Source organism: Neolamprologus brichardi, chromosome 12 (genome assembly GCF_056152115.1).
Source record: "Neolamprologus brichardi isolate AB-2024 chromosome 12, ASM5615211v1, whole genome shotgun sequence".
In the NCBI taxonomy this organism is placed as follows: domain Eukaryota; kingdom Metazoa; phylum Chordata; class Actinopteri; order Cichliformes; family Cichlidae; genus Neolamprologus; species Neolamprologus brichardi.
Window position 1 is genome coordinate 12,359,746 of NC_142115.1, and position 25,090 is coordinate 12,384,835.

The 25,090-nt window shown below is 41.6% G+C and overlaps 1 protein-coding gene across 5 annotated transcripts in view; it reads right to left on the reverse strand.

Moving 5' to 3' along the window:
• Positions 1-639: 639 nt before the first annotated feature.
• ep400 (E1A binding protein p400) overlaps positions 640-25,090 on the reverse strand; it is a 30,877-nt gene continuing 6,426 nt past the window's right edge. For 2 of the 5 annotated variants that reach the window (XM_006803157.2, XM_006803155.2), the window contains 46 exons: positions 24,908-25,048; positions 24,748-24,820; positions 21,238-21,275; positions 21,089-21,146; positions 20,914-21,003; positions 19,962-20,075; positions 19,657-19,844; positions 19,357-19,534; positions 19,119-19,255; positions 18,786-18,955; positions 18,414-18,588; positions 18,184-18,320; positions 17,687-17,873; positions 17,339-17,508; positions 17,020-17,204; positions 15,360-15,659; positions 13,166-13,339; positions 12,538-12,675; positions 11,065-11,135; positions 10,647-10,936; positions 10,233-10,432; positions 9,212-9,381; positions 8,611-8,807; positions 8,366-8,477; positions 7,938-8,237; positions 7,743-7,817; positions 7,505-7,639; positions 7,363-7,407; positions 7,048-7,201; positions 6,680-6,915; positions 6,403-6,576; positions 6,254-6,301; positions 6,026-6,162; positions 5,857-5,913; positions 5,686-5,764; positions 5,121-5,285; positions 4,982-5,027; positions 4,785-4,891; positions 4,455-4,644; positions 4,264-4,355; positions 3,828-4,007; positions 3,432-3,609; positions 3,158-3,291; positions 2,869-3,030; positions 2,702-2,779; positions 640-1,731 (listed from right to left, as the gene is read on the reverse strand). In XM_006803157.2, the coding sequence (XP_006803220.1) occupies positions 1,417-1,731; positions 2,702-2,779; positions 2,869-3,030; positions 3,158-3,291; positions 3,432-3,609; positions 3,828-4,007; positions 4,264-4,355; positions 4,455-4,644; positions 4,785-4,891; positions 4,982-5,027; positions 5,121-5,285; positions 5,686-5,764; positions 5,857-5,913; positions 6,026-6,162; positions 6,254-6,301; positions 6,403-6,576; positions 6,680-6,915; positions 7,048-7,201; positions 7,363-7,407; positions 7,505-7,639; positions 7,743-7,817; positions 7,938-8,237; positions 8,366-8,477; positions 8,611-8,807; positions 9,212-9,381; positions 10,233-10,432; positions 10,647-10,936; positions 11,065-11,135; positions 12,538-12,675; positions 13,166-13,339; positions 15,360-15,659; positions 17,020-17,204; positions 17,339-17,508; positions 17,687-17,873; positions 18,184-18,320; positions 18,414-18,588; positions 18,786-18,955; positions 19,119-19,255; positions 19,357-19,534; positions 19,657-19,844; positions 19,962-20,075; positions 20,914-21,003; positions 21,089-21,146; positions 21,238-21,275; positions 24,748-24,820; positions 24,908-25,048 (6,780 nt within the window). In that variant the 3' untranslated portion in view covers positions 640-1,416. The remainder of the gene's footprint in view (positions 1,732-2,701; positions 2,780-2,868; positions 3,031-3,157; positions 3,292-3,431; positions 3,610-3,827; positions 4,008-4,263; positions 4,356-4,454; positions 4,645-4,784; positions 4,892-4,981; positions 5,028-5,120; positions 5,286-5,685; positions 5,765-5,856; positions 5,914-6,025; positions 6,163-6,253; positions 6,302-6,402; positions 6,577-6,679; positions 6,916-7,047; positions 7,202-7,362; positions 7,408-7,504; positions 7,640-7,742; positions 7,818-7,937; positions 8,238-8,365; positions 8,478-8,610; positions 8,808-9,211; positions 9,382-10,232; positions 10,433-10,646; positions 10,937-11,064; positions 11,136-12,537; positions 12,676-13,165; positions 13,340-15,359; positions 15,660-17,019; positions 17,205-17,338; positions 17,509-17,686; positions 17,874-18,183; positions 18,321-18,413; positions 18,589-18,785; positions 18,956-19,118; positions 19,256-19,356; positions 19,535-19,656; positions 19,845-19,961; positions 20,076-20,913; positions 21,004-21,088; positions 21,147-21,237; positions 21,276-24,747; positions 24,821-24,907; positions 25,049-25,090) is intronic. The other 3 variants (XM_035913106.2, XM_006803156.2, XM_006803159.2) reach the window with 3 other exon arrangements.

Here is a 25,090-nt window from a genome sequence, read left to right on the forward strand (position 1 = left end):
TCACAAAGCTCATCTCAAACTGGTTTCTTGAACATGACAATACTTCTTTGTACTTGAATGGCTTCCACAGTCACCTTATCTCAGTTCAATAGAGCACATTGGGATGTGGTGAAACAGGTGATTCACATCATGGATGTGCAGCTGGGAAATTTGCAGCAACTGTGTCATGCCATCATGTCAATATGGACCAAAATGAGGCGGCGTAACGGTGGTTTAACTTGAAGCTGATGCACACATCAGAGGGGGTCAGCTGTGGTTTCAGTGACTTGATGTCTGACTCCTCTGCATCCTAAAGCGTTCTTGGGTTTGCTGCTCCAATGCCATGTGTGTGTAAACGGATGAAACTGAACAACATTAAGGGCTGTAGGTTTAAAGGTGCTGAGTAAGTGCAGACCAGATTATGCGGCTCTGCAGCTAGAGCTCAATTTAGGCTTAGGGTGAAGGGTCTTTCAAGTTTTTTTATTTTCTGGCCTTCAACTGAAGAAATCTTACCAAGTGTAATAATCTTACAGGTCTTGCAGACAAACTGATTTCTTTTCTAGTCTTAACTCTTCAAATCAAGTGTTTATTTCCACAGTGCACAAGGCTGTAAAAGCAAAAGAGGATGTGTGCTGAAATAAGATGTAAGAAGTCACAAGATTTCAAAGTACTTACAACGATTTAATGAAAGGAAAAGATGAATTTGTGTATAAAAACAAAACACTTTATTACAATTGGGCTGAAAAATCCAATGAAAACACAACTACTTTACAAGTACAAATGTCCGCTGTTGATATTTACATGTTTTTTTCCTTTCACATCAATAAAAAAGGAGAATTTATGAGGAAACAAAATACTAAAGTACATGTTTACAGTGTATTTGCTGAAATAATAATAATAAAAAAAAGACTAAAGGAACGTGCATTATTCTCCATTCAGTATCTATAGACAACAAGAGAATCAGACATAAAACAAGACTATTTATGAATACACTTATTCTAATAGAGAGCTCATTTCCCAATGCAAAAAAAAAAAAACAACCAAACAAACAAAAATCACCCATAATCCTCAGCCTCATACATCTGTTGAGTCATATAACCACTGTGCAGAAGGCGTGACTGCTGTCATACGGTGGGATTATGTGGTAGGTGTGGGGGAAATTTTGAGAAACGCTCTACAACAAACAAATGAAGAGCAGAATGTTATTGATCAAATGAGAGATAGTTATGGATCCCAGCAGAATTATTGGCAGAAGCATCATGATTGATCTTCCAGAATGATTTAGATACAAGCACTGAAATTATGTTGAACACAAGATTAGAGAGGATGGAGTAAAGTAAAGGTTTGTTGTTGTTGCAGGATCCACAAGAAAGCATGACTTCGTCATTGTACTGCGGGAAAACGCTCGGTACATACAGTCTCATTAGTGTGTATCTCCTAACTGCTCCCCCCACTGGGCTTGGCAGGGGTTTTGGCTCTGATGCCCCCCTGGCGAGCCTGACCCTTGGAGGCCTGCTGTGGCTGAGCGGACTGCTGCACCGGGGACTCGGCAGTAGTGGTTGCAGCGGGCTGCTGGGCTGGGCTGTGTGGAGGTGGTGTCTGGATCTGGGGTGAGGCGGCTGCAGTCACCACCTGTTGCTGGATGATCTTCTGCTGGACCACCTGGGCTGTCGCTGTACCAGCGGGAATCATCTGCACCTGAGCGGGAGCTGATGTGGCAGCCTGGGTCAGAGTCACAGTCTGAGGCTGGATCTAAAGAGAAACAACACAGACTAAACATTTCCATCCCGTCTCAAAGATCTGATACGAACCTTTCTCCTGCATATCAAAGCTAAGAAAATCGGTGATGAAAATGAACTGTCAAAAGGTTCAGTGTGACAAAGACAACAAAATAAAGTGACCCCACAGAAATCTCATCTGATATTTTACCTTACACACTCTGGTCAGCTTCACCAAATTGTGCATAACTTCACATCAATGATGAATTGAAACAGCACAGTGCTGTAAGCGTGACGGATGATAGCATGACCCCTTTCACAAAGACAAGAGCACATCTATTTGCTCTTGTCTTGTCGTGAATCCTTGCTCACACGATCCAAACAGTCACCCTTGGTTTCAGCTGAAAGATGTAGTCTATAATTGGTTCTAAATACAAGCCTCAAAGGACAAAACATGCCCATCTTTCAAACTTTTAATGCTCCCTCCTCCTTTAATCTCTTAACTGTGTGCAACAAATGAACAGCAGTTTATTGCTGTAAACATAGGAAACTAGATTCCTGCTTGAGTGACAGTGTGAAAAAACAAAACAGAACAAAAAAAAAAAACCCTTTCAAACAATTTTAACAATTTATTAACGTCAACCTGGCCTCGAGCTAGAATTCTGTGCTGGAGAATTTTAAGCCTTTTAATTAGTTTCCAAATTCTTGAGTTATGGCCAAAGAGTTTTGCAAGGTCCCACCTTGACCTCATACTTTATCGGTTCATTCACATGTAAGACAACAATTGTGCCAGATGTAATAAAATAGATTATTTATGTTTGTGAGAGGGTGAATGGGATGGACAACTTGAAAACACAAAACATTCAGTTGCAGCTGTCACCAGTGAGGACATAATACCAGATCAAATATAAGCATTTTGTCAATGGCAGCATACCTGAAAGCCTGCAGTGATGGTTATTTCAATGTCTGTAGAATCAATCTAGTAAAAAGCCTAAAACTCTTACCTGCTGAGGAGAAGACACAAGTTGTTGAATATTGGCCACAGTTGGTTGCTGCTGCACTATTTGCGGGATCTTAGGCAGCTGATATGAGCAGTAAACAAGAAAATGTTAACACACACACAATCTCGATATTTCACTGAAAGTTGTATGGGTTGTCACTGTTGATGCACCTGGATTTGCTGGGCTCCAGCTGGTTTCTGGCCCTGGGGGAGCGATGTAGCAAAGAACTGGGTCTTGATTCCCGATTGGAGTTGGGTGGTGGTATAGGTCACCTTTTGCTGTGGCTGCTGACCTTGCTGGGCGGTCTGCACTGTCACTTGCTGTGTGCCAATCTAAGGGAAATGAAAATACATTAAATACTGTGACTGGCTCTATCGAATACAGTAATATTACTAGTGAACTATTACTTCCCGATACTCTCAATAAACACAAATCTCTATATGTAAACAAAGACATTACCTTTTGCTGTACAGTGGCCTGTCCTGGCTGTGGCTGCCCTGCCTTCTGCTGGGGTGCAGCTGCCACTTGAACTGTCTGCTGCTGTTTCTTCATCTGAATCAGCTGCTGGACCTGCATCTGTTGGAAGGGGACACCTGACAGAACAGAGAAACGTGATGATGAGAACATACATTTTGCTACTATAAAAGGGTTTCCAATCCAAATGATGCAGATATAATCAGCAGCAAATACTGTTGCATCTTGTGATGTATGCAATTCAAGAATTTCAACACACCTGTTTTCTGGGCCTGACCAATAGCCACACTAATGCCTGCTACAGTCACTGGCAATGTAGTGACTCCGGCTGATGAGACCACAGCTGGCACAGAAACTACAGGAGGCTTGGTCAGAGTCACCTGAGCTGTCTGTCCTGCCTGGGCCTGAATCTGGCTCTGATTGGGTACTCGAGCAGTCTGCAGGGTGAAAAGAACAAGAGTAAGAAAGGTGGCACAAGCTCAATCACTAACATAAGCAGAGGACAGTGTTTCTGGGGATCCACCAGTGAATTGTAATAGTCTCTCTTAATGTTGTATCTTTTAGATCTATGTTGATAATATATGCTGAAAATGGCATTTATCTTGTTGTATTGCACAACTGCATCAATATCTAATCACTATTTCTCTAATCTTACCAATCTGCTCATCTGCAGGTTGGTGGCCAGCACAGCTCCGGGTCGTTGTGTTGTCACAGCTGCTAGCTGAGGATTAGCTTGTACAGTCTGTGCAGCTGGCACCTGTGCGGCCTGCTGGGCCCCTGCAGCCTGCTGGCCCTGAGTTGCTGTTGCCTGTTGCTGCAACTTTTGCTTATGCACCTTAAAAATAAGAAAAAAAAGAAGAAAAAAGTCACACAGATATTTCCATGCAAATTAACTTAGAGGTCATACAGATAACTTACACACATTGACAAAATAGTGCACTGCATTGTGTAGTGGGTAAAACTGAAATATTGTCATCTGTGTAATCATAACCACATGTCCACCTTATGCAAGAGATGAAATGACTTTTTCTATAAGAGACTGTTACTGTTGCATTTGGTGTAGTTATTCTACAAAGGTGGTAGTGACGTACCTGGGCTTTGCTAACGGCTTTCATCTGAGGGGATGTAGCTTGTGGCAGATGCTGTCTGAGCACATGGAGCTGGGCTGCGCTGATTGGCTTTCCTTGAGACCGCACAGTCGATGCATGAAAAAGGACAGAGGAAAGGTCAGGGCTGTAAAACAAAATGTGCACCTGAGGAAAGCCAGTGATAAGCTCATTACCTGGTGTGACCTGAGTGACCAGTGAGCGCACTGGGCTCATAGTGGTAGAAACTACTGCAGATGCTGTCACTGGGGTAACCGCTCTAACAGCCTGACCTGTAGCTATGGCAACCACCTCAGCCGGGGCAGCAGTAGCTGTCACAGTCCTCTGTTGTGCATGGACCACCTGTGCTCCAGCTGTACCTGCAGGCTACATTAATCAAAATAACAGCAATAGTATGAATAAAGGTTTCGATGACTGAGTTTGCTGCTTTATTCCAATCCAAATACTATTTATATTACTGTATGTTAATAGTGCCAGGTCACCAGTGATAAGAAAGCACGACTCACAGACAGCGTTCCTGGGATGACCGAAGACGCCAGGCGTTTGTTGGGCTGGAAAGGGCTTTGAGGAACTCCAGCTATTGTGTTGACAATCACATTCCCCCCAACAGTGGCTAGAAGAAACAAAGTGAAAGGAATTAACTACTGGGACACAAGCTGCACTGTAATCTAAACCATATATATGTGTGTGTGTGTGTACGTACCAGCCTGAATGGTAGTGCCCACAGTGGCATTTTTTATGCCCCCAGCCTGTGAAACATGATAAGCATGTTTAAAGTTTCCATTAGCTCGTTTTGGATCTGACTCTATGTAAAAACATATAGCTCAACTACTGAGTCTCACCAGTACGGCGTTAGGCACAGCAGGAGCTCCGGCGACTGCTGCAGCCTGAGGGACCTGGGCCTGGCCAGAAGCAGGAGCCTGGGCTTGGCCAGGTGCGGCCTGAGCCTGGGGGGCTCCAGTCTGTTGCTGGGCCAACTGCTGAGCCTTCTGTTGCTCTGCAAGTGCCTGCAAACACACACATCCACAAACAATGCATGGAGGCAACACAAAAGCAAATATATTTGTAAAGATGGATGAAAACATGGTCGTCTGTTTTTAGTAGTTCACTCTTGTTTTTTTTCTCCGATTTTTATACTATTAAAACATTTGAAGTGATCACTGATTTATATCTAGATAATAGCATAATTGCTTTTAAATCCAACAGCTACAGTGTGCAGACTACTACCTTTGTGCACCGCATGCATGAAAACTGTCCTGACAGGTGGAAACTAATATTAACCAGATTTCTCTAAACACCTAAAGAATTATTCACAGACATTTGGTGTAATAAGCCTTACATTCTCCTAGCATGGCATAGCACCTGGATAAATAAAAACACAAGCGAAGGCACACTGCTAATAAGCACCTTTTTCTCTTTGGCAATCCTTTCAGCCCGTTGAGATGCCACCTGGATGGGAGGTAGCGGCTTATCGTAGCTGATCCCACTGAAAATGAGAAAAAAATAAAACCTTACACTTCTTTGTTTGCTTAATGATTTCAGGTTTTGATTCCCAGTGATTACAAACTTAAGTCGCACCTTTCTGCCAAGACAGACGCATGCTTGGGGTTCTTCTGAAATGGATTCATGCCGAGTCTGTAAGCAGTATAGATGAATGCATTTAAACTTATCTGAACATAATTGCACTACATTTTTTTTTTAATTTTGTTAATGTAGGGTTTTTTTTTTTCAAATTCTCAGTACTTACAGTGGTTTGATTGGTGGGCTTCTCTTGCTGGCAATGATCTTCATGAGTTCAAAGCGGCTGTTGTAGAGCTGGATGTGAGTGGCATTGTCATCCTGTGTGTAGATCTGACAGGTCCTCAGAGGACGGCTGTTCTTAGACTAAACGTGGACACACAAAAAGAATAAAAATGAGCCCCAGAATTCAGGAAGAAATAACAGCTGAACGCAAAGACCAAGCAAGACAGAGTACCTTGTATATACTCTTGGTTTTCTTCTTGGGGTTTGCCTCATACACCAACTTAAAAAAGAAAGAAAAGGAAAAAAACCCAAGAGTGATTGTTGAGACAAACAAGCAAAATGTGTGCAAGACAGTAAAGTACATGACCCTGTTTTCATTACCTTGCCCTCTTCCCTGGGAATGATGACGTTCTCGTAGCGATTGCGACACTGTTTGGGTGAGCGGTAGATGCGGCTGCAGGAGTTCACCACATCACTCACCAGATCCCAGTTAGGAGTGTGCGCAGGAGACACGATTGTCAGGTTGAGCGGCAACTCCAACAGCTGCTTCACAGCCTAACGGACACACAGCAAAGATAACTTGTTAACTGAAATGCAACACAGGATGGATTAACGATGCTTAGAGCATCATGGAGGCAGGAGTAAATAAAGCCAGTACCTGAAGCAGGGCCCAGTCTTCACTGATGAGCCACTCTGGATTGTCCTGCCCTGCCTCCGTGGCAGGTTTAGCCAGCGAGGGGAGGGGCTTGGCAAAGGGTGCCTGCTGCTTGAGGGAGAAATTCTTTTTCTGGTCTTTAACCTCGCGGCGAACTTTGAGCATACTGGCTTTTTCAAAAAGGGAACGGGGAGGAATGACCGTCTCCCCGTGGCCCTTTTTCTTCTTTCTGGCTGCTGCTGAAGAAACACACTCAAGTTAGGGGAGAAAACCACACAAACTTGCAATGATACTTTTGCATTTTGTCCATTCTTCTGGTCTTTAACCCAAGATTTACAACAACTTCTCTAAAGGGAGAGATATTTTCTTACCTGAAGGATCCATCTTCAGTCTCTTATGCTCCTTGCGAATGTAGACAGGAGGCAACTTGGACTCTGGCATGGGTGTGGTGTCATACATCAGCATCATTACAGAATCAATGTAGATGTCGTTGTCATCCTGTGGTGGTGTGGGTGGAGTCCAAAGCTATGGTGGAAAACCACATGTCAAAAACCATCCAAAGGTAAAAATAGGATTTCACGTTGTGGCTCAATGTAAGTACATCGAATGAGGAAGAGATACAGGCGTCTACATCATTCAAGAATCTGTGTAAACATTTACAGATAAGGTCACATGTGGCATCTTACCGGCATAATTTCTGTGTGGCCATCCTCCGCATCAAACACATACTCCTGTTGAAGTACAGAGAAAAGGTTCAGGTCAACTACAGCACAATAATCCACGCACCACTTCTTGCTTGATTAGCAGAGATCAAACCGTCCCACCCACCATGTTGTAGGCATCCTCTCTGGTGTAGGTGAAGAGATCTTCATCTCCCTCCATCATGTGCTGATGCTGCTCCTCCTCCTTCAACCTTTGCAACTGCTGCAGCTCCCAGCTTCTCTTTGAACACTCCAGCTTTTCCTGAGGAACAAAACAACAAAAATAAAAACCTGTTCATGAACAGATTTCCACATTTCCACATTTTCACTGCAATAAATCTGTAAAGATGTGCCTTAACTCTTACCCTTAGAGCTTTTTCATCATCGCTGACGTGGAGGTACTCCAAATAATGCAGGGCATATCTTTCGATAGGGGTAAGCTGTTTCAATGATGAGTGAATGAAAAAACAAAACAAACCAGCGTTTAATGTTATGGTAATTTATTTTTGCTTAACCAGTTTTCAAGCTGCATATATAAATTAAAAAATAAGCAAACCCACCTGTTCCATGACTGCATTAAGCTCTTCTATCTGAGCAGGCTCTTCTTTGGCGTGGATTTCTGACTCCTGGATCCGCTCTGTTGACTCCTGGTCTGGCAACTCGTCCTCCTGCTTTTGCCGATGCTGCTCTTCATCCTCTGGCAGGGCATCCAAGTTTATGCTTTGGAGAGCCTGGATGTATGGTCTAGCTACTCTGGGAGAGATGGCCTCAGAGGCTGAAGGCTCCTGGTGAAGGACGACAAACTCCTCCACCTTCTCTCCCGAGCCTGCCTCCACTTCAAACAAATCCTGGATTGTCCGCTACAAACACACAATATCAGGACAGTTATTTCATGTCTTGGGTAGAACTAAATAATGCGGGATCTAAACCTTTTTTCCATATATTTATAGTCTGAATATCGGTAGAAGCTTCAGTGAGTTTATCTTACTTGAGTGAGGAAAGCCAAGGTGTAGTCAGTACCCTGAGCAGCCACCTCTCTTATCAGGTCCTTGGTACCATTCTTCAGGAGCTTCTCCTCAATAGAATTCCCACTCTCCAACCTTGGGACATGCAAAAGTAAATAAAACTGAGTCCTTCAGTAACACTGTTATAAGGTAAAACTGTTTTATCTGGGGGCGGAATAAGGAGCACAAAAAATAGAAACAAAATCAGAATGCCTTGTTTTTATATCACCTGTATATGTGAATATCCTTGGAACGCCCTATTTTGTCGCACCACTCCTGGGTGCGTGCGTCCATGCTGGGATTGAGGTCAGTGTCGTAGAAGATGATGGTGTCTGCGTCAAACACAGTCCCAACTGCAGAACAGCAGCGGTTGGTGAGGATGCTGCAGAACACCTGCCTGTTCCTGTTGAACTTCTTCATATTTTCCTGCAGGCACGCAACGAATGAACAGAGTTGAAGTAGTTGACAGCGCAGTTTAGTTTTAAAACACAATGTACTCATGCATTTGCTTTGCCATGTAAATAAACAAACTATCCTTTCTAATACGAAACAGATGCTTTAGACATTTTTATCGTTATTGTTTATTTTTGAGACTGCTGTTGTCAGTTAGTTGCCTGCATCTATAGCTTATTTGTAATTGAAAACAAATTAACTCAACAATCCCCTCCACACAAACATGAACTAATAAAAAAAGACAGACAAGGGGGGAAATAGTTTAATTCACATTAAAATATTTAAAATGACAAGACCCTCTGTCAACATTCATTTCTTTAAACTTAATTTCAGCAAAAATGTTTATAAGGAACAAATTAAATGTAGTGTGATTTTACCTGTCTTTCATCACAACTGAAGCTCTCATCAATGCGCACGTAAGTGAGCTGTCTGTAATCTAGAAAGGCCTCCAGGATGTCTAGCATCTTCAACATCTGTGTAAAGATGAGGACACGGCGACTCTCTGACTTCAGCTTCTGCAGCAGGATGGCAAGAGCTTCCAGTTTACCTTTGGGAAAGAAAATTATCATGTTATTATCCAAGGCAGATCCAAGGCAAAACGTGAGAGTCACTCAGCCTGTGTAAGCAGGAGATGTTTGTCCTTACCTGGAACCTTTTTTCTGTGATGTTTTTAGTAAGAACACCGTATAGAGCTTTAAAAGAATAGGTGTGACAGTTCTAGCTTGCTGTGGCTTGTGTGTCACTGATGACTGACAGTCATCACAGGTCACTGACACCTAGTTATATGGCTCTGGTACCTCTTTTTTACAATCAAATGTGTTAATGCCCTATGTTTAATATTCTATGTTTCCATTCTTTTGTTCTCAAGTTTATCACTGAAGTGACTGGATTTCTTGTTTGTCTACTCTTGTATTTTACTTCTAGTCGACATCAATAACTCGTGTCACACAGTAATGCATGTGTAGGTGCAGAGATGTGATTGGAGGGTGAGGAACAGAAAGACAGAATACATTTCTCTTAATTGTCATGTTGGTTTCTCAGCTTTTGTGGTTATATGTCAAACTTTTGGCCCCAATTACATTTTCCCCTCAATGAAGCAATCCACAGACTGAAGAGAAACAACAGGGAAGTGAACGAGTCAATGAAAAAGGGAGAGAGAGCTGCGGGTTTCATCTTTTTCTGATTTTAAATGATAATGGTGAAAGTCAAAATTATTGAATATAAATATTTAGCACTTTTCTTTTGTTGAATACTAATAACTTGTGAAGTCTTGTAAAAACTAGCATCAGTTCTTGAGTTACAGCCTAAAACAAGGTGCTCCTTCACCTTTGATGAACAAAATCAGAGGTCAGAGTTGTTTGTTTTAACCAGGTGTAATGGTGTGTTACATGGACTAACCTGAGTCCATTTGCATTAACTGCAAGTCAGGACAACAGAAGAGATGTCTGGATGCTAAGTGGATGTCTGCGCTGTGAGGGAGAGAGGCCTCCTGAAGCCGACGGCGAAGGGACTTCTGCTCAAGTCTGTAGGGAACTGGGGGATTGGCTGCATACAGGTGAGGAGCTGAAGCCACAGCTGGAGGCACCATGCATACCAGTCTAAAAGGCAGCATATATAAGCATAGATGTTCATTAGATATTTTGATTAAAAGAGGAAAAATTAAAAACTGATTTGCAATACAACAATAAAATCTTAGCTGGTCATTTCTTTTACCTTTGTAGCTATAATACAATTTAAGAAAATATTAGGACACGCTGTAAAATATTCATGGAATGGATTTATAGCAACACAGAACAAACAAATCTCAAGTACCTTTTGAAAAGGCTGCTGGCAGCCTCCAGACAGTCGTCCACAGAGTGCAGAGAGGACTTCAGTGCAGAGGTGGTAGCCACGCAGGTTCTCTGGGCTCTGATACAGCTTTCTCTGCCCACCCAGCTCCAGCCTCCAGCAGTCAGGGCAGAGTGACCAGGCTCTGAGCCTAAAGTGCATGCCTGTAGCAGGTCTGACCCATACAACACTCTGCGGCTGCAGCGCTGCTCATTTGCTTCGAAGAGACGGCTCAATCGCTCTTTCATCAGTTGAGTCTTTTCTTCTGATGACTCCTGAGTATCACAGTGACAGATGGTACAATCAGAACTGCTCTTCCTGTAATGTGACTAGACTAAAATTATTTGATGAAACAGAAAACTGAAATTATAAATAGGATTTTTCTGCAAAGTGATGTGCTGACCTGAGAACCAGCGTGAGCTGCAGGAGGCGGCTTGATGGGGGCTGACGTGGCATTTGTAGTCGTACTCACCGCTTTAAAAAAAAAACCCATACAGTGTCAACAGAAGGAAAGGAGGACAAGAGGTGCAATTATATGCCCAATCTCGCATATAGGACTGCCACGATTAGTCGACTAGTCACGATTACGGTCGTCAACGACTAATTTAATAGTCGACGCGTTGTTTGAAGCTTTGTAAGATCCCAAAGGACGCAGGATTAAGTAGTAGGATTTAAGAGTGTAATAATAGACTGAAACAGAAGATGGCAGCACTGCATGTACAAGGATGCCAGCTGCCGTTAAACCCTGAAGAAGAAGAAGCAGTGTCCCGTATCGTAGCTGTGTCCAAATTCAGAAACCGCATCCTCCTGTGCCTGCATTAGTAGGCCGATTACGTTACAGTGACACAACGAAGACTGTCCAGATTCAAAGACTCCGACAAATGCGCGCTTCATTTTCCCAGATTTGAAGGTTGGGTCGGGTGTATACTTCGTGGCCCAACCTATCCCAGAATTCGTAGCGCGGCTCTGCTCAGTTTCCAACAATGGCGGCAGCTAGTTAGTTTTAATATTACTCTTATTATTCTTTCTGGGTCACAAAATAAACGTTTAACATATTTTCAGGCGAGAATGTAGCTGTGTAAACTTCAAATATCTGCTCAGTTTACCAAGACACCACATATTTTCAAAAGCGCTCCGACGTTTTCGGAGACGTCTGTTACCCACCAGCTCGATAGCAAGCCGGGGTTCAAGGCTCACTAGAGCCCGTGAGAACACCGGACTCCCAGCAAATCGTTTTCAAACCCACTGCCGTCTTTCGCTACTCAGGTTAAACATGATATATAAGTCACTTAGATAACTTAAAAATGTTGTTGTTTGGCTTTTTTCAGTATTTTATTTGTTCTTGAGTAAATCGGTTTGGCTGAGATTAAAGTTATAGTTTTTACACAGCTGAATAAACGTCAAGCAGACAACTGATTATCAAAAGTGTGAGATGCTCGAGAATATACTCCGGTGTCCTGTTCTATTTTAGATAGCAAGGAGCAACGGCTGAGTTTATCAAACTCCACCGAAACAATCTGCAAATTTCATTAAAATTTAATAAACTATCATCTTGTCTTTATTTTTAGTTAGCACATACCTTAAACATTTAAAGCTGTAAGCTAATGATAGTTATATAAGAGCAGATGCATGCTGGTGCAATAAGCTGTACGTTGTACGTCCAATGGATGCATGATCTGATTAGTCGACTAATTGCAAAAATAATCTGTGACTGGACGACTATCAAAATAATCGTTTGTGGCAGCACTACTGGCATATTATGTCAAACAACTGTCAGAACTATAATGACAGATGTAATTATAATGTCAGCTGTTTTCAAAATAACCGATTAAGAGGTACAAACAATAATGCAGAGTCTTCACTGTTTCCAAGTCACCTTGCTGAGCTGTTGACACTGCAGGAGTAGCTGAGGCACTGGAGGCAGGAACAGCTTGAGGCATTGTCTGCATTACCATGGATCCCTGGGGCCTAATAATCTGCTGCCCTGGAGCTGACACAATCTGCAGGATGTTGCCTGAATGCATGAGACATTAGGCAACCAATTAAGTGGCGCATACTCAGAAAATAACACAGGCATGAAATGTGAAAATCTAAATTCTAGAATTAAAAGAACTGTTGCAGTTTTTGAATGAAGGATTTAATGACGACATAAACAGGAATAAAAGCAAATTAAAGCAAAAAGTCGAATAAACAAATTTCAGTGCAGTTGTATTCAAGACATATTAAATTGCTAACTGACTTTTTTTCACACTTAGTTGAGTCTGACAGGTGAAGGCATAGATCTGGCACCAGAACCAGACCAAGGACGTTGTAAATATATGGTAAGAGTTTTACACATTGGAGCAGCCAGAATATTATAATAATGTCTTAAAATTTACAAAAACGTTTTGCTGACAACAAATAAAAGCAACAGAATTACATGGATGAGTCAGTTGGATACAAAACAAGGAACGAAGAAAAATATGTGGAGAGGAAAGAAAGTGTGACGATGGGATATACATTACCAAGTGTACCTTGGAGCTGCAAGGGCTGTCCAGTGGTGAGCTGACGGAGCTGACTTGGGGACAAAGTGAACTTGTTGCCCTGAAACTGCAGAGTAACAGGGGTCTCTGGCTGGGAGATTCGATTCTGACTGCCTGCTATGTTAGCCAGCTGGGCAATCTTCACCACATCTCCACCTTTAACAGAAAAAAAACCTTTAACACAGATAGCACTAAAAAGTATTTTTATGGTTCCAAAGCAATATACTGAGTTAGTTAAAGGGTGAAAAAAAAAAAGACAAGACATGCAGAACCAGGGTGGATTAATCAGTGGAACGAGCACAGCTCCTCTCTGCAACAGAAGGGGAAGAAAATGCCTAAGGACAGTCCTCAGGTGAGACAGGGAGCCTGAAACTCAAAAGTGACTAATTAAGAGGAGGGGGGAGGGAGGGACACACAAAGTGTCTAAGGGTTAGGGTTACACTGGGCCACCATGTGTCATCAGAACAGTTTTGTTGCACCTTGATATTGAATATCTGCTCAAGAATGGAACAGCATTTGCCAAAAAGAGATTTCATTATTTGATGATGGTGATGGAGAGCGCTCCCAAAAGCCATAGCAGATCTGTTTGATGTGGTTAAACTGTAAGAGTGGATTACTAAAGCCTCTTTTCCTTTACTATCACTAGTACCTACTCGAAGCAACTCAGCACGGTTCACCACGGTTTTCAGGGTTTTTCATTAGGTCCAAGTATCTGGGACCAGGTAGGTTTTTAGTACCTGCTTGTCTGGGGTTCCAAGCAACCCGAACAGGTACTAAAATGTGACATCGTCAGACTGCATGTGATCGATTGGCTGGTCAGTAGCGTCACTCAAGGAGTCATGAGAGCGTGTGTTCATGAAAATCAAAACTGCCATTGTGCCTAACGAAAAGCCACAGACTGAGCAGCAGATATATTCTTGCCTCAATGTCCACATTTGTTGTAGCGTTCGTGTTGCATGTTAAGTACGTTGTGCGATGCTCTGACACACACCAGGCACATTAGGAGTTACTAAACTGTAATAGAAAACCAGTCAATCCAAGTAGAGTTGATCTGAGTCGATCCAAGGAGATACTAATGGAAAAGGGGCTTAAAAGCATGTCTTAGATACTTAGCTGCATTTATATATTTTCTCTGCTGATTTTAACCAATTCCAAGAAGAGATCAATGGATTTACAGCCCCCAGCTCAGTCTCTTCTTTGTTGTTGTGTTTGGATGTTTGTCTACCCCAAACACACAAAGTACTACAAACAAAGTAGATTCACTGAGAATGAAACCCTCTGTAATCTGACCAGTATAACCAGTGCAGTCTACTGTCTTGGCCATCAAGAAGCTCCAATGACGCCCTTGTGATTAAGGGCCTTCTTTGCCATGGTGTTGATGGGGTACATTTTCACTTTACGGACACACGGATTTTATCTTGAATGCCTGGTGTTTGAGCCAGTGACTTTTCTACTTGTGGCGGGTGGAGCATGAATCCTTATGTCAAGTTTATCCGACTTCTGCACAAATCATTAGGATTTTTACACATCCTAGGATAAAATCATACCTAAAATTTACTTGAAAAATAACCAAATTCAAATGGTTTTTGAAAACTCTGAAAAGTTTTCTGAAACCATTTAAGATTTTTATAAATAAGTTAGTTTTATTAAAATGTTCTCATTTTTTAAAAATCTATTTAAATACTGCAGTTTCTCAGGTCTTGACTGTGGGGCCATTTTCACATGCTTAGTATTCATGCTGAAGCTCAGACTAAAATAATAACAATAAAAGAGACAGCAAAAACAGAAACAAAGCTTTGGGAGTTCTTCCTGCAGCTGGGCTGATGCAAGAGACAAAAGAATATTAGTACGTGGAAGAAAAAAATATTATAAGGAAGTGCAAGGATTTAACATAAGTTAAATAGTGCAGTGGTGTACATTCATAGTGTACATGCAGGTTTTAAGAAAGAAACTGGGGAATGCTATGGCTGTGGAGATGCTGCTGATATGGCTGCAGATCTAATTTTAGACGACTTTTTTCCCCCACCATAATCAATACAAGATATTTAATCAGAATTCCTGAGTGAACACATATCAGCAGTGCCTCGAGTAAAGGCTTCAGTGAAGAGCAGCCTGTACTGTAGTGCCAGAGGTGGAGGGAAAATGCTGAAACAGAGGGGGAGGGCAGGCCACTTACTAGGCAACCGTGCCTGGGCCTGGGATGTAAGAACCAGCCTCTGGGATACTAAGCTGGGCTGGATGGCATGGCTGGGGGCTAAAGTCGACCTGGGGACCTGTGTTAATCCAGGCTGGCTGTTGGGAGCAACAGATCCCACAACTGTGCCAGCTAAGCTCTGGCCTAAGGCCACAGGGGAAGCCCCCAACACATGCTGTCCAATGCCACTATTCCCAGAGGAGGCTACAGTGGAGGCTGCAGTGCTGTTGCTGCTGCTGACAGGAGTTGTAGCCTGGGCTCTCTGAGCTGCTGCTCCAACCACTGTGAAGTACAAGGCAATGGGGTATGGGACTCCATGTTAGGGGTAACCCAATATTTAGTCAAGTCAGTATGATCAAACAGTTTTTCCATAAATTCCTTCAGCAGTGGTGGGCCAACTGAGCTACGACTATAAGGGCTGTTACTGATGTCAATGATAATAACTGCAAACACTTTTACTTAAAATATGTGCATTGGTCCCAACTACTCGGGAAGAATGGATACACTTGGGCATGTCCAGTGATCCAGAAGACAGAAATGGGAACAGTCGGGCATAACCTCCATCTGCAACGATCTGACACTTCACAAGCTCTTGTCAGTGTTTGCACTGAAAGATGGAAGATAGTGTGCAATGTCAATGAATGTTGTTAAACGTATGTATTTGCACTCTTTATGTACTTCTCTTAATGGATTTTTTTTTATCTAATATTTTATTTTTGGCAGCGTTGTTGACAGTATGACAGTGTCTAAGGTAATTAATTATTAAATTAGAAATTATAGTTAAATAGAGAAACCTGAATGTGCACCTGAAAGTTGTTTTTAAATATGAATGAAAAATATGTCAATGTATCATTACATCTATTCATTGGTCTGAAATAATTGATAATTAATAATTGATCTGTGAATTTTGTGTACCACTATGGTAAAAGCTGGTATGATGGGAAATGTGTGTGTTTAAACTGTCAGCTCAATCTGTGAAAGTGTAGTCAGTAATAGCCAAGGCTGCAATGTTTGACTTTTGCCTCCATCTCTTTATTGGACTTGTCTACCATGACTGTCATTGCATCCTCTGTTAAAATATAATGACTTTTCCTTAATCCTCAGTCGTCACTGAGGACAGAAACCAGTAGTGAGTGTTATATTCAGCCTTGCCATAAAGGTTGTGCTGATATCAGGGGAAAACAATATTGCCAACCCACCACTGCTGCATGGAAGTACAAATTTAAATATATGAAACCTTAAAGTAAAACTTTTCAGTCAAAGTATACCAAACCTCTCCAAAAAAGTTGAAGGACAAGCATCTGACTTTTTCAAATGGCAGCACTGTGCATAAAATATGTGCAGGCAGTACAGTTCTTAATGAGCTTCAAACACTAATGTATGCCTCTAAGGCTACCTAATAATAGTTGTTAAGCAGTACATTAGGCTCACTTGTACACCAAATCATGCAAAATAACACTGCACACATCACAAGCTTAAAACTAGTTTAGGCACATTATTTACAGGTGAAGAAAAAAAAACCCAATATGAGAGGTAAACGGTGCTATTTAAGTCTGAAGTGGACACCACCAGGAATCTTTTAGATAATGTGAGAATCTAATTTCCTGTCCTATACTGGATAGGGCCCCTGAAATGATCTTACCAGGAGCAGTGGCTGCAGTTGATGAAGTAGTGACCAGGGACTTGCCCCTGGTCTGGCCTGCCTGACTGATGGATGGAGAGGTGCCAGTAGCAGGAGAGCTCGTTGGAGGACGCTGACCTGCTGCATTTGCAAAGGCGGCAAAGCGGCCCTCTGGTTTTGTGCCATACTGCACTGGCTGGAACAATCTAATCAGAGAAAAACAAATGCACAGGATTTAAATATGCCATAATACTGAGGTTATATTTTATTTTAAAACTTGTTAAGATCTTCACATAGAACATTTCATTCTATCTGAGCATTTGAAGATTATATCGCAGACCTCATCGGTTTTATTGGACATGGTTTGGGCCTTGGTGGTGGATCTGGATTGTTGTAGATCTCTTCTATGAGCTGCTGAGTAACCTTTAGTTTGGGTACTGCCTCTTCAGTCTGATACCGGGTCAGTCTGTTCTCATTATTGATCAGATCAAATATGGACAGGTTGGCAATCTATGGAGATAATAAATTAGGAACAGATAAAATATTAGAAGTGGAACAGTGTAGAGTCACTTTAAGATTAGTCATTATGCAAATTTGTCATGGATTGACTTTATATTACAGGTACTTACTGACTGATCTTGTTACCATTAACATTAACAATGTTTGGCAGCGCTACTAAAACACTTACCTTACTCGAATCAGTCTGAATTGCTCCCAGCACCAGTGATGGCACGTTATATTCGAGAGAGGAGAAGAAATAGGAGCTACTGGTCACTCTGGGTGCCACCAGCTCAGGATGGTTACAAACTCGCTGTAGCTGCATCAAAACCTGCAGCACGCTGACAAAATGACCTGTTTTCAGTGCTTCCTGAGCTCTAGGGGAACACAGCCACATAGAAGAAATGATTATAGAAAACTGACTGTGCAAAACGTGTCTCCCTTGACAGATTACAGTTTTCTCCAAAGAACAGACACAATATGATTATAAATTATAAAGTATCTTTTCTAACCAGAAAGATCAGGTCAAAATAAATCTGATGTCCCATGGATGCATAATACACACTAATAGTAATGAAAAGAACTATCTAATTGCAGTTCATGATGTGCTATTTTTCCAAAACTTTATTATACCATAAACTGGGCTGTGTGTCAAAAGAAACTGTGAGAGAGGGGTAAATATTTTACCCTGATTGAGTGAGGATATCCTCATAAAGGCTCTTCTGCCTGTTCGACAGTCGGCATTTTAGGATGTGCTCGTACTTCTTGGGAAGCTGTTTCTCCACATCCCTTTTCGAGCGCCTCAGGATGAAAGGTTGAATCATCTACAGTTAAGAGTAACAGGGTTTTCATATTTAATATAAAGGAAAACACCACAGTAACACAGATTTATAGAAGAGTGCTGGAGGTATACCCACCCTGTGTAGGCGGATGACCAGCTTGTGGCAGTAATCCTGGTTCTGGTCTGTGCCCGCCTTAACAGGAAAATCAGAGTAAGGCCTGGTGATTCCTGGCAAAAGGAAGTGGATCATGGTCCACAGCTCCTTAAGAGTGTTCTGTAGAGGAGTGTTGATGAGGAGAATCCGTTGCTCACTAGAAAATGCACAGAAATATCTGTGTCATTCATTCAGTCAGCTGAGCAATTTTTTAACGATCCAGTAAAAAATTAGGGCAATTTCATAGAGACAGCCTTAAAGTTTCTCACATTGAATTTATCTCATCAGGCAATCAATTCACCCAAAACAACATGTACATTGACTAGAAATAATAACATTTATCATATAGCTGACCTTCTGAGAGCAAAAACTGTTTCCCAATGTTTCTCCGTCATGTTTTTGATGAGCTGCACCTCATCCAGGACTAGGTGCCTCCACCTTCTCTTTAGAAAATGACTCTGGTCTTTCATCAGCAGCTTGTAGGATGTAACACATACATGGAAGCTGTTGGCTTCCCCCCACCACTGCAGATCAAAAACCATATACACCAGGTAACTTAAAAGACACTTTTTCTTCAGTTCACTTTAATTTTATTTATATAGCACTGAATCACAACAGCAGTCACCTCAAAGCACTTTTTAATATCATATCAATGATATTATTGTATTTAAATACACAAGAAATTACCCTTCTTTTAGACCGCCGTTCCCTTCTGTTGCCAAGGTACAAGAGGATCTTAAGGCCAGGACACCAACGCTTGAACTCCACCTCCCAACTTAACAACTTGCATGTTCTTACCACAACGAGATGGGGCCCCCAGATGCCTGTGGTCAAAACACGGTTGTCTTTATCCCAGTTAAAATGTATAAATACAGGAAAAAGGTTGACTATTGTAAAACAAAAAGAATACCAAAAACAAACATACCCTCTTGCCCAGCCAAGTGGGCCATGTAAGCAACTGTCTGTACAGTCTTTCCAAGGCCCGTCTCATCAGCTAAGATGCCATTGAGGTGCTTCTTGTAAAGGCTGACAAGCCAGTCCACACCAATCTGCTGATACTCACGCAGAAACCCATGCAATAGAAAAGGAGCTGGGCTACGGGTCTAGTAAAAAAAAAAAAAAAAAGAGAGAATAAAAAAATTAGTTTGAAAAAACTACAAACCAAAACAAACATGTTCTTTTGTTTAAATGCGTGAATGTGAGTGAGTATCTGAATGTGTCTCACAGATGAAGACGTTCTGAAGCTGCCCTTGGGCAGGATGAGCTCTGTGGCTGCAGCTACTTCGGCTATGTCTTTGCAGGGTTTCCCATCAGAGTCAGAGGAAGCGGCTTTGTCAGCACCGCGGTACTGGTCCACACTCAGAAGGGAGTCAATCAGCACAGCCTCCGGTGAACTGATAGCACATTCTATTTCTAGAAAATAAAAATTAAGTGGAGGTATGTTGGAATCTCATCATTCACAAATGGCCGGGAAAAAAATAAAAAAAATAAACTTATCTGCACAGTTTAACTTTATAATTGAAAACTTGCCTTCAGTCTCTTCCATTTCATCCTCATCACTGTGAGAACCAGGCTGTGGCCAATCAAAGGTGTCAGTATAGGCACCGGCATATTGCTTCATCAAAGCATCCAGGGGCACCTCAGCTGCAAGACGAACACAAAAACATTTTATTAAAAAAAAAAAAGGAAACAAAGATAATTAATCTTCATAGTTGCTGGTTTTAATTAACTAAGTAGCAAAAAACTCAAAAATGTATAATTCTGCACGTTAGTAATTTAATCTATTTCAATCAGCTATATAACTGCCAATGTATTTCAGCACCATCTTGTGGCCAATCAAGATCTACCATTTACTGTTTTATCTTCTGAAATCAATTTGACTCATGCAAGAGGTGGAAAAATGATGAAAATTCAATACTATTACTATGGAGCTTCAGCAAGAGGTGATGCTTATCTGTAGAACTGGATGCATAATTTGTGAAAAGTGGAATATTAAATTAATAGTCTAATCACATTTGGCATACAATCACCTGACATAACTATCTATCTAGCCTGTATACTACCTAAGCTGTTTCAAAATTTCAGTTTATTGACATGGTGGGTCAAACTTTAAATTCACCGATCTCTGTGCACTGTAATGTGACGTTAATAAAACAAACAGTCAGTTGTATTTTAAGAGGTAGGTATGCAGTTGTGGGTGGTTTATTATGTTTACGAGTTCTTCTAACCAACATTCTTAATTGAGGCACAGCCTGCACATGACGTGTGTGTGGTGTCGTGTCTCAAAGCTCACAGTGGAGTTTATGAAATCACCTAGTCTCCAAAAAGGCTCGTTCATTTAAGCACCATTAGATTACACCAAAAACGAATTTAACTGAATAAACACAGCAGTAGCAAGACAATAACACACTAATAAATTTCTCTTCCTTCATCCTGAATCTGCATATAGAGCGTAGTTACAGAGAAATATTAAAGTAAGTACCCTCTTTGGCAAGGTCAACCAACTCTGCTTTGTGGTCCGTTTCCCCTTCCATGCCCTCCTGTTCCTCGATGGTGCTCTCTTCATCTGTAACTAAAAGGAAAATCAGTCTTTATAAAGCCTTGTTTTTTATTTTCTCTGTTTTTAATCATATATACCTTGATTATTTGACACTTACCGTCTTCATCAACCAAGGACAAACTAGATTTTCTTTTTCTAACTGAAGTGGTCACCTGCTACAAATGAAAATGTATAACTGTAAACCTATCTTAGACACAATATGTGCTTTTATATCATTATTAATTGGTATGCCAGTGCAGTACCTACCTCTTTATCAGCCTTCTCAGCTGCTGCCTGACCAGATACTGTAAAGCAAATAAAGCAAGTTTAATAGAAAAAGAACTGTCCCAGCTCAGATAATCTACCACAGGGCTCGCAAAATCGCTAGCCCGACGTCCCAGGGCTAGCGATTTTTCCAGTCGGGCTACCAAAATCTATCTCTGCTCTGCCCGTCGGGCTATCATAGGAAGGAAAAATATATGTCAATGCTTTTGCATTCTTTCGGAAATGTAGCTGGGTAATTATGTCATTGGCATCGGTGAGCCACTGTCAATATGTGACATATTGAAATCGCGTTTGAATTTGCGCTTGTTTTTTGCTTTCACTTTGCAATCGTGCGAATTGTGAACTGAGAGCGACAGTACTAATTGGTGAGTGACGATAATTTGCGCACCAATTCCTCTGACATCGTCTTATCAATCGCTAGCTTATTATGCAAACATGACAAGTGAAATTTCCCGCAGCAAGCTTAAACATATGAGAGGTTGATCGCGCAGAGAATCGCTGAGCGTTATGTGAGTGCGTGTGTAAAAGCAGCAGGATATATATTTTAGTTCTGCTGAGCCAAATAAGGGTGAAGAAGTGACAGCCAAAGAAAAGCTTTCCACAAAACGTAAAAGTTATGACAAATCAGACTATAAGGCAAAAATAAAGTGCAACTTTATGGTTTCATGGACAAAAGAATTTCTTGGGCTGCATTATGACAAGCTAAATAATAACCAGGGGTGCATATAAGTGGTCCGCAGGTGCGTATTCGCTGTCAAAATAAAAAACGCGCACAAGATAAGAAGTTGCAACGCGTGTTTGCGTACATGAGATTTTCTGGAGGAGGACAGACATTTGTTTAGAACTCTTAAATATGTCGAAGAAGCTCCTTTAAGCAATTACTTTGGTGTTCCTCCACCTCCAAAGAAATGTCAGAAGGAGTCCAAACCACAAAAGAAGCGCGTATTCTCAGAAAAGTGGTTGCAGGAGGTGAGCTGGCTTCAAACAAATGATGAACGCACAGAGACTTGGTGCAGAATCTGCCGTGAAAATCCCACTCTAGCGGACAAAAACAGTGCCTTTTATATGGACGCAAACGCACGTTGCAACTTCTTATCTGGTGCGCGTCTTTTTTTTGACAGCGAATGCGCACATGCGGACCACTTACAGTGGGGCAAAAAAGTATTTAGTCAGCCACCGATTGTGCAAGTTCCCCCACTTAAAATGATGACAGAGGTCAGTAATTTGCACCAGAGGTACACTTCAACTGTGAGAGACAGAATGTGAAAAAAAAATCCATGAATTCACATGGTAGGATTTGTAAAGAATTTATTCGTAAATCAGGGTGGAAAATAAGTATTTGGTCAATAACAAAAATACAACTCAATACTTTGTAACATAACCTTTGTTGGCAATAACAGAGGTCAAACGTTTACTATAGGTCTTTACCAGGTTTGCACACACAGTAGCTGGTATTTTGGCCCATTCCTCCATGCAGATCTTCTCAAGAGCAGTGATGTTTTGGGGCTGTCGCCGAGCAACACGGACTTTCAACTCCCGCCACAGATTTTCTATGGGGTTGAGGTCTGGAGACTGGCTAGGCCACTCCAGGACTTTCAAATGCTTCTTACGGAGCCACTCCTTTGTTGCCCGGGCGGTGTGTTTTGGATCATTGTCATGTTGGAAGACCCAGCCTCGTTTCATCTTCAAAGTTCTCACTGATGGAAGGAGGTTTTGGCTCAAAATCTCACGATACTTGGCCCCATTCATTCTGTCCTTAACACGGATCAGTCGTCCTGTCCCCTTGGCAGAAAAACAGCCCCATAGCATGATGTTTCCACCCCCATGCTTCACAGTAGGTATGGTGTTCTTGGGATGCAACTCAGTATTCTTCTTCCTCCAAACACGACGAGTTGAGTTTATACCAAAAAGTTCTACTTTGGTTTCATCTGACCACATGACATTCTCCCAATCCTCTGCTGTATCATCCATGTGCTCTCTGGCAAACTTCAGACGGGCCTGGACATGCACTGGCTTCAGCAGCGGAACACGTCTGGCACTGCGGGATTTGATTCCCTGCCGTTGTAGTGTGTTACTGATGGTGACCTTTGTTACTTTGGTCCCAGCTCTCTGCAGGTCATTCACCAGGTCCCCCCGTGTGGTTCTGGGATCTTTGCTCACCGTTCTCATGATCATTTTGACCCCACGGGATGAGATCTTGCGTGGAGCCCCAGATCGAGGGAGATTATCAGTGGTCTTGTATGTCTTCCATTTTCTGATGATTGCTCCCACAGTTGATTTTTTCACACCAAGCTGCTTGCCTATTGTAGATTCACTCTTCCCAGTCTGGTGCAGGTCTACAATTCTTTTCCTGGTGTCCTTCGAAAGCTCTTTGGTCTTGGCCATGGCGGAGTTTGGAGTCTGACTGGTTGAGGCTGTGGACAGGTGTCTTTTATACAGATGATGAGGTCAAACAGGTGCCATTCATACAGGTAACGAGTGGGGGACAGAAAAGCTTCTTACAGAAGACGTTACAGGTCTGTGAGAGCCAGGGATTTTCCTTGTTTGAGGTGACCAAATACTTATTTTCCACCCTGATTTACGAATAAATTCTTTACAAATCCTACCATGTGAATTCATGGATTTTTTTTTCACATTCTGTCTCTCACAGTTGAAGTGTACCTCTGGTGCAAATTACTGACCTCTGTCATCATTTTAAGTGGGGGAACTTGCACAATCGGTGGCTGACTAAATACTTTTTTGCCCCACTGTATGTGCACCCGTGTAAATAACATAATGTTCTGCTGGGTGTGTTGTTGGTTTTCCCTCAATTTCTGAGTCGACAAGCGCCTTTGTTACTGGGATCAGTAATTTTAAGAAAGGGCCCCATTAGAAATGCATTATTGCTCAGTGTGCAATATCTTTCCCAGAACAAACACCAATTGCAAATAACATACTAAAAATAAACCTGAGTGAGCTACCACTGGCACAATTTAGCAGTCTTTGCAAACTTCAAAAAGCAAATGTCCTAGATGTTGGTTCCACTTGCCTCTTACCCGTGACTTGCGTGGAAATTTCAAATTCAGGATCTGACACAGACTGATTCATGTTCTACACAGTTCTTACATGTTCATAGAAATGTCTGTTCAATTAGAACATAGTATTTGAGTTGATGATAGTAATTTTTATACAATCTTGAAATTTGTGTTTCAACAATTTTTTGATTAATGTTTTGTTTCCGTTACAATATTATACATTAAAGTATAATATTGTAATGGAAACAAAACAGGAAACAAAACATCAATCAAAAAATTGCTCTCTTTTTTATTCATTACATTTATTTTGGTAGCCCAAAATAAATGTAAGTAGCCCTTCGGGCTACCAGGGATTTTAAAATTTTGCGAGCCCTGTACCATGTATTAGCTTGGAACAAAGAGCAACAGAAAGTAAAAGCTGATGATACAGAGTAAATGTTCTGTCTCTCATGTTCAGTACCTGCTCGATGGGACATACCTTTGGCTTTTTGTAAGCCAAGTGCTTTGAGCCTCTTCTCATAAATTTCAAACTGGAGTTTGATTTCCACGACCTGATGGGGAAAGGGTTTCATTCAAAACAGATATTTGGCATCTTTATAAGTCCTGAAACTTTTATAAATAAGAATAAACAAACACACCTGTTCAATGTTTGACCAGAAGAATTCCACCTCTCGGGCGATTGTGCTGGCAATGTGACGAAGATGAATTTCCCTTTCTTTCTTTGATCGCTCTTCACTTTTCTTCTGCTCTTGATGATAACGGGCACATGTGCGAACGAGCTGTGGCAGAGACACACAAGACACGAGTTTGTCTTTCTGAGG